Source organism: Scleropages formosus, chromosome 5 (genome assembly GCF_900964775.1).
Source record: "Scleropages formosus chromosome 5, fSclFor1.1, whole genome shotgun sequence".
NCBI lineage: Eukaryota > Metazoa > Chordata > Actinopteri > Osteoglossiformes > Osteoglossidae > Scleropages > Scleropages formosus.
In genome coordinates, this window is record NC_041810.1 from 35,977,959 (window position 1) to 35,989,233 (window position 11,275).

Sequence of the window (11,275 nt, forward strand, 5' to 3'; positions counted from 1 at the left end):
TTGAGATGAGAACAGAGGTCAGAGCTTCACAGCATCTCTCTGTCAGACCACACTGGATCAGCCTGGAAATGATATCATTTTAAACATGTGAAACGATGAAGTATTCAGTTCAATGTTTACAAATATTTCAGATTCATGCATTGTCTTGATAAATATGACATTTTGTAAATGACAGTAACATTGTAAATTTCTTTTTAAAAGAATAAGGATTTCTTTAAGTACGTTTGATATGTTTCATGCATGCAGTATAATTAAGAATTAAGGGTTAATAGTAATGACACTCACACACACACACACACACACACACACACAGTTCTTACTGCACTGTCTCCAGTCTACAGTGTGGATCCTCCAGTAGATCAGACAGCAGCTTCACTCCTGAGTCTCCTGGGTGATTATAGCTCAGATCCAGTTCTCTCAAGTGTGAACAGGGGTTCGAACGTAGAGCTGAAGCCAGAGAATCACAGCCTCTCTCTCTGATACCACAGTTAGACAGTCTGTAGAGACACACACACACACTAAACACTGTATTCTCACTGATACACACATTACTGATCAGGTACAGTGTTTATTATTCCCCAGTAGTACTGACCTCAGTGTGTCCAGTTTACAGTGTTTGTTCCTCAGTCCAGCAGAGAGTATCTTCACTCCTGAATCCTGCAGGTCATTGTCACTCAGGTCTAACTCTCTCAGGTGTGAAGAGTTTGAGATGAGAACAGAGGTCAGAGCTTCACAGCATCTCTCTGTCAGACCACACTGGATCAGCCTGGAAATGATATCATTTTAAACATGTGAAACGATGAAGTATTCAGTTCAATGTTTACAAATATTTCAGATTCATGCATTGTCTTGATAAATATGACATTTTGTAAATGACAGTAACATTGTAAATTTCTTTTTAAAAGAATAAGGATTTCTTTAAGTACGTTTGATATGTTTCATGCATGCAGTATAATTAAGAATTAAGGGTTAATAGTAATGACACTCACACACACACACACACACACACACACAGTTCTTACTGCACTGTCTCCAGTCTACAGTGTGGATCCTCCAGTAGATCAGACAGCAGCTTCACTCCTGAGTCTCCTGGGTGATTGTAGCTCAGATCCAGTTCTCTCAAGTGTGAACAGCGGTTCGAACGTAGAGCTGAAGCCAGAGAATCACAGCCTCTCTCTCTGATACCACAGTTAGACAGTCTGTAGAGACACACACACACACTAAACACTGTATTCTCACTAATACACACATTACTGATCACGTACCGTGTTTATTCCCCAGTAGTACTGACCTCAGTGTGTTCAGGTTACAGTGTTTGTTCCTCAGTCCAGCAGAGAGTATCTTCACTCCTAAATCTTGCAGGTCATTGTCACTCAGGTCTAAGTCTCTCAGGTGTGAAGAGTTTAAGGTCAGAACTGAGGACAGAGCTCCACAGCATCTCATTGTCAGTCTACATTGTTTCAGCCTGGAAAAGATAACATTTAGATGGATATTTGTACATAGAAACAGTCCATTAATTTGCAAAGTAATGTATGTGGTGAGGGGAGTGCGATGGCGCAGTGGGTTGGACCACAGTCCTGCTCTCCGGTGGGTCTGGGGTTCGAGTCCCGCTTGGGGTGCCTTGTGACGGACTGGCGTCCCGTCCTGGGTGTGTCCCCTCCCCTTCTGGCCTTACGCCCTGTGTTACCGGGTAGGCTCCGGTTCCCCGTGACCCCGTATGGGACAAGCGGTTCTGAAAATGTGTGTGTGTGTATGTGGTGATAACTGTAAAGTGCCTTTCAGTTTTATTATTAATCTTACATTACCATTCGACCAGAGTACTTACAGTGCTGTTTTGGAGATCTTGAGCACTGGCAGCAGCCTCAGAAGACCTTCCTCTGATCTGATGTATTTCTTCAGGTCAAACACATCCAGTTCTGTGTCTGACATCAGTAACACAAAGGCCAGAGCTGACCACTGTGCAGGTGAGAGGTGTTTGACTGAAAGATTCCCTGAGCTCAGGTAACCTTGGACTTCCTCCACTAAAGAATTGTCATTGAGTTCATTAAGACAGTGGAACAGATTGATGGTTCTCTCTGGAGACAGATTTTCTCTGATCTTCTTCTTGATGTACTGCACTGTCTTGTCAGTATCAAATGATCTGATTCTTCTCTCTGTCAGTAGCCCATATAACAGACTCTGACTGGAATCCATTGAAAGGCCAAGAAGGAAGCGGAGGTAAAGGTCCAAGTGTCCATTCTTGCTCTGTAAGGCCTGATCCACTGATTTGTTCAAAAAGTCAGACCAGTTTTCTGTATGAGCTGCAATCTGTTTAATAAAACTGTATTGCTTGTTTCTTTTTAATACTGAAAACAAAGCAGCAAGATACTCCTGAACACTCAGATGCACAAAGCAGTAAACCTTCCTTTGGTATAACCCACATTCCTCTTTGAAGATTTCTGTACACACTCCAGAGTACACTGAAGCTTCACTGACATCAATGCCACACTCTTTGAGATCTTCCTCATAAAATATGAGGTTTCCTGTCTCAAGGTTTCTAAAAGCCAGTTCCCCCAGTTTTAGAAGGAATTCTCTGTCTGATTTTAAAATGTTATAAAGCTCATTTTCTCGTTCCTTCTGATACTTCTCATTCTTTAAACTTGACTGAAAGATGATGAAGTGTGTGTACATCTGAGTCAGAGTCTTGGGGATTTCTCCACTGTTTTCATTACCAAACAGCTTCTCAAGAACAATGGCTGAAATCCAACAGAAGACAGGAATATGACACATGATGTAGAGACTCCTTGTTGACTTCACATGTGTGATGATCCTATTGACCAGGTCCTGATTGCTGAACCTCTTCCTGAAGTACTCCTCCTTCTGAGGATCATTGAACCCTCGTATCTCTGTCACCTGGTGGACACATTCAGGAGGGATCTGACCTGCTGCTGCTGGTCTGGAGGTTACCCAGATGAGAGCAGAGGGGAGCAGATTCCCCTTAATGAGGTTGGTTAGCAACACATCCAAAGATGTTGTCTTTGTTACATCAAACCAGCTCTGATTGTTCTTGAAATCTAGAGGAAGTCGACTCTCATCTAGACCATCGAAGATGAACAAGATTTTACACCTTTCAAGCTCAGCTGATCCAAGCTCTTTCAGTTCTGGGATAAAGTGGTGAATGAGTTCTATCAGACTGTAATCTTGACCCTTCATCAGGTTTAGGTCCCGGAAAGGAAAAGCAAATATTAAATGAATATCTTGATTTCCTTTTCCTTCTGCCCAGTCAAGAATAAATTTGTGCACAGACACAGTTTTTCCGATGCCTGCAACCCCCGTTGTCAGCACGGTTCTTATAGGTGTCGTTTCTCCAGGTAAGGGTTTAAAAATGTCACTGCATTGAATCGCAGCGTCTTGTACTCCTGGACTCTTGGTGGCTGTTTCAATAAGTCTCACTTCATGTTCATCATTGATCCCTCCAGTTCCACCTTTAGTGATGTAGAGCTCTGTGTAAATCTTATTGAGCAGGACTGGATTCCCTTGCTTTGCTTTCCCTTCAAAGACACACTCGAATTTCTTCTTCAGGTTACATCTGTATTTATATTGATATTTCATCAGAAATTCATCTGACAAAATGAATTACAGGAAAAATGGGGGAAAACAAGTATTAATATAAAAACAAAAGAAATCCAAATCTATTACAGACCATTTAAAATGAACAGAAGGAAATCAATGTTATGTTTATTATAGTTTTTGTTGTCTTTTTGTATCAATCAATTTAGTTTTTTGACAATTAATTTTCATTATTGCCTATCTTGCCTATATATTTGACATTTGACATAGGTAAAGACCTCCACGTGATTTTCTTGGACTTGGCGAATGCCTTTGGTTCAGTACCACATGTTTTGTTGTGGAAGGCATTTGATTTCTTTCAAGTCCCAGAGTGTATTATGAGACTGGTTAAGGTGTATTTTGAAGACATCCAGTTTTATTTTTGTACCAAACAATACACCACATCTTGGTAGCGGCTGGGGATAGCATAATGGCTGGATGCACAATCTCGCCTTTGGCTTTTACCATGGCGATGGAAGTGATAATAAGATTTTCGAAATGTGTGGTTGGGGGTATGAGGCTGAAGGATGGTTCTCACCTCCTGCCAATCAGAGCATATATGGATGATATCACCGTGCTTACTACTACCGTCCCGTGTACTCGTTGCTTATTAACAAAGCTAAATGGAAATCTAAAGCTGGCCGAACTGAAAGTTAAACCTAGCAAGTGTAGGAGCTTGTCAATAGTTAAAGGCAAGTTACTGCAGGAGAATTTTCAGATTGATGGGGAAAAGATCCCGTCAGTGGCTGAAAGGCCAATTAAGAGCTTGGGCAGATGGTATGATTCTTCATTAAGTGACAGGGAATAGGTAAATGGGTTAAGCGAGGATGTAATGCAGGCAATTAAAAAGACTGATAAATATTTATTACCAGGGAAACTGAAGGTGTGGTGCTTGCAGTTTGGTCTATTGCCTCGTATTAGGTGGCCGCTAATTGTTTACGAGGTTTCGATGTCAGAGGTGGAAAGACTCAAAGGTGTTATGAGCAAAGCTATAAGGAGATGGTTGGGGCTTCCTCATTGTTCAAGTAGTGTGGCTTTGTATGGAAAGGGGGTCTTGGAGTTGCCTCTGACAATTCTAGTAGAAGAATTTGAGTGTGCCAAGGTTGGCTTAGAATTGATATTGTCAAGCACAAGGGACCCAGTGGTGAGACTGATTCTTGTAAGATTAAAACAGGACGCAAGTGGAATCCGGGGGGAGTCGTTGCGCATGCACAGGCAGCTCTTGAGCACAGAGATGTGGTCGGTCAGGTGCAGGCAGGTAGGGCGGGGCTCGGTGCCGGTGATCCGATAAAATTGTGGAATAAAGCTAAGCTGCCGGAGAGGAGGAAGCTGGTGATTGGTTTTATCCGCAAACAGGAACAGAAACAGTAGACGAGGGGGGCAACTGCGACGTCACATGGAGTGCAGGGGCAATGTTTGACTTGGGAGTGTATGGAGAAATGGAAGATTGGCTGGTATGGTCTGTGGGCGATGGACGCCGGTCATATTAGTTTCTCATTGGAGCCACCTATGATGTTCTTCCTACTACACAGAATCTTAGTCGCTGGGTAGGTACGAAGCCGACTTGCAGCTTGCGTGGTGGTATAGCCTCTGAGACATATTTTGTCAGCGTGCAAGGTTAGTTTATCTCAGAGAAGATATGCTTGGATGCATAATGAAGTGCTAAAATCCTTGGCATGCTTGTTGGAGAATAAGCGGATTGAGGTCAATTCTCTCCTGCATGGCAGGAGAAATAAGGTAATTTCTTTTGTGCGGGATGGGGGAGAGTGGTGCATGTCACGGGCGTGGAGGAGGTGGTACGAGTTTTAAGGGGTGAAGTACGAGACTGGAAGTTGCTAGCGGACATGGGAAAACACCTGCAGATACCGCAGTGCATTGTGGTCACGGCATTGAGACGCGATAGTGTGCTGTACTCCGAGGGCGCACTGGTAGTGTACTTCATTGAGTTAACGATACCCTTCGAAGACGCACTGGAGGATGCCTTTGAGAGGAAGAAACTGAAGTACTTTGAGTTGGCCAGTGAGGTGAGGGAACAAGGCTGGCAGTGCATTATTAGACCGGTGGAGATTGGTGCAAGAGGGTTTGTTGCAAAATCAAGCACGTCACTACTGTTGAATTTTGGTTTCAAGGGTCAGTCGTTAAAAGCAGTGATTAAAAAACTCGTCGGAGGTAGCAGAAAGACCCAGTCAGTGGTTGTGGATGAGGAGGCAGCAAAATGTTTGGGGGAAGCAGACTTGAGTAGGGAGTACTTGCTTATGTGACTGTCAAATGGTGAGTCTTGCTGTCGCCTCCATGTGCTGATGTGGTGTGTTGGTTGGTTTGTCGGTGGCTAACGTATGGCTGGGGTGGGAGGTTCTTTGGTGGGTGGAGCCGCTGGGATGGCACCGCAGGCATGGATGGGGGGTGGGTCTGGGATGCCAGATCTTGCTGTTGAGCCTTCTGGAGGTGTCGTGGGCTCAATTCAATGAAACATCAACAAAGCAAGGTGCCCACTTGACAACCCCAGCGACGTGCTCGTGGTGGCTCCCAGCGAGGAGGGTGGTGCCTACCCATGACGTGGGCTGATTTTTTTAGGGAGAGCTGTATTGGGGTGGGGTGAGGGGCAGGTGGGGTTTTGGGAGGGATGGAGTATTGGTGGCATGGTTGTTTTATGTCCAGCCCCCTTGATTTTGGCACGAGGGGTTGAACGTCTTTCCTGGTGTATTATTGTATAACGAATTCAAAAGAAAATTAAGCTACATGAGACTGTAAAGAGATACACAAAGTTCTTACTCTTCTCCAGTGTGTCTGCGAGGTCCTTCTGGTTCATGGTCCTCAGGATGTACAGTGTGATCTTCAGAGCCCCCTCTCTGCCACACATCTTCTGGATCTCAGCTTCACTGTCCAGGTCATTGTCAGCCTGGGGCTCAAGGCATGCTGGGTAATCCTGACTCAGATTCCTCTTCAACTTGTTCAACTCATCTCTCAGGAACTTCACAGCTTTGTCCTCAAGAGACTAAAGGAAACACTGAACTTCTAGACCAATAATAAAATCTGGTTCTAGCTTCCTATTATAAATTTGTATAATTTGACAAGCCACTAATTCATTTCCCATTTACCACACCGAGGAAGTCCTCTAAACTGATTTAATGTAGCAAATGTGGCACGATATATATAAAAGGTAAATACAAAGATGGACAAACAATAGAAACATCATTAACCCAATAAACTGGTATTATATACAAGTCCAGCAGGGGGAAGGGAAACACTACTAAACTATCTGAAACATGTTAACAGTCAGTACACATATGAACAGAGGAAACTACCAGTATAAACTTATAGAGAAAGGGAATGTGAGGAGAAAAGTGTGGAAATCTGGAAAATGTAAACAGAACACAATAGAACTGAATATAATGTTTGAAACTGTCAGTTAAGGTGGTTCTCAGAGAGAGAGTTTGTTTGATTCATTATGTCACAACTCATTTTATCTCATAACTTTTTTATACATCAAATCCTTCATATATGTTTTTTGTCTCCAACTTGGAAAAAGGCAAATCATGAGTGAAAAACAACATAAAATAAAAATCAAGTTCAGTCTCTGTGTATTAAGTGTCCAGGTATTTGTTCTGTGTGTGATGATGATAATAATCTCATGAAACCTTTTCCTAAATCAGCGTGAAGACAGATATCAGTTGTGTAGAATATTGTTCTTGTCTATAACCATATGAATCATTACACAGTGCTGTTCCTCACATGGCTCACCAAGACCAGCGTTGGAGCAGCCAAAGAGAGCCAACCCTGGGACGAGGGCAATGTCCCCTTAAACACTTTAGGGAAACACATGAGGGGCTCATCTTGTTCCATTAACACCTACTTCCTTGGGCTTTGGTACAACACTGTTGGGGTGGGATGTGTCTTCTCAACAGCTATAAGAACCTTGAACATCATGTAATACAGTTTCATTTGTTATGAATGTTATGTAACAATGGCTAGTAAAGCAAACTCCACGCAGGAGAAGCAGGTCATGTTTTGGATCCTACATCACAAATTGATGTCAGTATTTACATCTTGATGACAACACCAGTCTGTCTTCATTAAATCCTGTGAAATGGAACTGAACCAAAGTGAACCTGTGTGTTTTAGCTTTGGTACAAACTAAGCAAACAGAGAACAGCAGGACAGCAAGTAGTGAAGTGGTTAAGGACACAGACTAGTAATCTGATGGTTTCTGATTCAAGACTCAGGAGAAGTCTGTTATTGTAGTCTGGAGAAAATAAGGTGACTTAAACTGGTCTAGTAAATATCCTGTTTCATAGATTGTAAAACCACTCAGGATAAATGAGGTCTAATCATAAAAATAATTACAACAGCTATGTACTGTAGTAATATTGTGGTACCTTGAAAACTGCTGATAAATCAACCTGTTGATGCGCCGAGTCACATCTCTTCAGCTGATTTCTGATGATTAAACATAAGTTTAAATATACTAATGCGGACAAAAATATCTGAACATGTTTAATAAAGATGAAGAGCTCAAAAGTTGCATCATTAGTTCAAAACATCTACCTTCCATCTGTAGAAACCTGTCCCTGTTGGAAACGAATAGGTTGTTCCATTGACCGGTCACTCTTCATGGACACACAGCTGGGTTCAGGTGAGTCTCTTCTTTCCTGTTGGACTCTGTGGTCACAAATAAGAAACTTCCAGTAAACTTTCCAGTGAGTGTCTTTCTATCATTGTGACCTTCCAGTTCCCAAGAAAATTTGTAAAAATGCGCAAAAACTCACTTTGAACCCCAACCTGTATCAAATAAATATTACTTAAGACAACACAACACACAGGAACACAAACACACACGTCTCTCTCTTACCTGTTCAGAGTCATTTCTGAGGATGGTTCCCATTCCTTACATTCTCCAGAGTGACTAATTTCTGAGGCACAACTCTCCATTTCAGGACCTGGACTGGGACACAGCAGGTAAGGGTCTCTGTGGAAACCAGGTCTGCAAATACACACAACAAGGTACATTAACAGAACACATAATTCTTCTTAAAATATAGTTCAATTAATGAAAATAGTGTTGTATTGAATAAGTCAGACATATTTCAAAGGTCTGTTTTCCTACAGGAATTAGATCCATTTCACAAATTCATTCTATTAAAATATATTCAATGAAAATAATCCTGTAACATGATGAACCACATTAAATATTCACAACAAGATGCAAAGCAGACTACACACACACACACACACACACACATTGTCAGAACCGCTTGTCCCATACGGGGTCACGGGGAACCGGAGCCTACCCGGCAGCACAGGGCGTAAGGCCGGAGGGGGAAGGGGACACACCCAGGACGGGACGCCAGTCCATCACAAGGCACCCCAAGCAGGAATCGAACCCCAGACCCACCGGAGAGCAGGACCCGGTCCAACCCACTGCGCCACCGCGCCCCCCAAAGCAGACTAATAAAAAGTAAATAATGTCATTTATTTGACAGCAGTGAGAGTGCCATCCAGCAGTGATCCTTCATCATGGTAATTACCACAATAAATAGATTGTATTTAAGAGACAAACATTCCAATAACTCACATGTTAAAGTCCAATAACTATTATAGCTCCTTGTTCTCAGACACTTTGTCCTGTGTTAGTATGAAACCCAGCTAAACTTAACTAAGAACAGAGTTTATAGAAAATGCTTATCTCCACAGAACCCACACACATATACTATCTGACACCACTTGTCACAAGCAAGGTCCCAGTGAGCCAGAGGATAACACAGCAACACGGAGCACAGGGCCAGAGGGGACACACCCAGGAGAGGATGCCAGTATGTCACAGCAGACCCCAAGAGGGACTCGAACCCCAGACCCACTAGAAAACAGGACCTGGTCAAACCTGCTGTGCTACTGCACCCCTGTTTAAACCTTCATTAGGTCAGTGTAGACTGGAATATTTCAGAAATTAATAATTCAGTTTTGCACTGTTGTTGTTTCAGTTTTTCTGCTAGTATAGAACAACAGTTAAAGTGAAAGTAAAAGTTAAAAACATTTCCCTTCAAGTCACAAAAATGCAGATAAAACAGAATGTTTTCTACAAATATAATGCAGAATTATTCTGTTTTTCCCAAAAAAATTAGTACTTACCTTAGGAAGTATTGTAAATATCCAAAATTGTTATTTAGTATGGAGGAGATCGGTGTCTGACTATGAAAATGTCCACCAGGAACTGCTCACCTGTCGAATTTACCTGCTGTAACTGAACACCAGTTAATCTCATTGGTTGAAAACCAGCATGACAAGAAAATTATTGTCCACGTATCTGAAACTGAAACTTGAAACAGATCTCTTATATCTTTTATGTACACACACACACACACACACACACACACATTTTCAGAACCGCTTGTCCCATACGGGGTCACGGGGAACCGGAGCCTACCCGGTAACACAGGGCGTAAGGCCGGAGGGGGAAGGGGACACACCCAGGACGGGACGCCAGTCCGTCGCAAGGCACCCCAAGCGGGACTTGAACCCCAGACCCACCGGAGAGCAGGACTGCGGTCCAACCCACTGCGCCACTGCACCCCCTCTTTTATATACATTTTCTATAAAATCTGTTCTGTCATTTGTATCGCATGTAAATGCTTTGACTAAGTCGTGCTTCCTTCAGTTAAGAAACATAGCTAAATTGCGGCGTTTCCTATATAGACGGGATTCTGAGAAACTGGTTCATGCATTCTTCTCCAGTAGGCTGGATTACTGTAATGCTTTATTATCGGGTTGACCATTCCACACTTTATCCAGGCTACAGTTGGTATAAAATGCTGCTGCGTGAACTGTCACTAGAAGTAGGAAGTTTGTTCATATAACACCGGTACTTAAACCGTTGCATTGGCTCCCGGTCGCTTATAGATTTGATTATAAAATCCTACTTTTGACCTACTAGGCAGTACATGGCATTGCTCCAACTTACCTTTGTGAGATCATTGATTCTTATATCCCAGGACGATATCTCCGTTCATTAGATGCAGGTTACCGTAAAGTACCTGTGATCAATAAGGCCTCAGCAGGAGGTCGTGCCTTTAGTTATACAGCACCTAAACTGTGGAATAGTCTACCAGTTACTGTCAGAAATGCCCAATCTGCTTCTCTTCTCAAATCCCGACTACAGATTTATATCTTCACTCAGGCATTCCACCTCAAAATGTAATTTCACCTGCCTTGGTTGTTTATCACCGTTATAAAAATGCATATTAAATTTAAATAACATATTACTAATTCTGTTCTACCTTCTTGTTGAGCACTACCTCGCTACATAAGACCTGAGGAGGCCAGCCAGTGGTGACAGACGAATCCCGTGCTGACTGAGGATAATGTCCATCTACTGAGCTGGGGATCGAAGATGCCATTTACCAACATTATCATTATTACTTGTTACACACTGGCTTACAAATTATTATTTTCTAGAATGCCCAGGAGGGGTGGGCAACCAATGGCCTGTGGACCCCCAGAGGTTTTTTCTCCCTCAACTTTCAGCTGGGAGTTTTTGTTCATTTCCCCAGTGGCCAGTAGGCACACTTATCGCTCTATAAAAGTACTTTATTATGGTAGCCATTAGTCAACTGTCTTCTTTGTTTGTATCTTTTTCTTGCCTTATGTCTGCGTTAAAGTGCTCTGTGTCACTGCGTGAGAAGAGCGCTCTATA

The 11,275-nt window shown here is 42.7% G+C and overlaps 1 protein-coding gene across 1 annotated transcript; it reads right to left on the minus strand.

Moving 5' to 3' along the window:
• Nucleotides 1-316: 316 nt before the first annotated feature.
• On the minus strand, nucleotides 317-8,751 carry LOC108932016 (NACHT, LRR and PYD domains-containing protein 3-like). The gene is made up of 9 exons (XM_029251956.1): nucleotides 8,438-8,751; nucleotides 8,134-8,247; nucleotides 7,965-8,025; nucleotides 6,361-6,583; nucleotides 1,826-3,602; nucleotides 1,292-1,465; nucleotides 1,023-1,199; nucleotides 593-766; nucleotides 317-497 (listed from the first exon to the last, which is right to left on the minus strand). The coding sequence occupies exons 1-9, from the start codon at nucleotides 8,593-8,595 to the stop codon at nucleotides 317-319; spliced, it is 3,039 nt and encodes a 1,012-aa protein (XP_029107789.1). The 5' UTR covers nucleotides 8,596-8,751.
• Nucleotides 8,752-11,275: the final 2,524 nt, after the last annotated feature.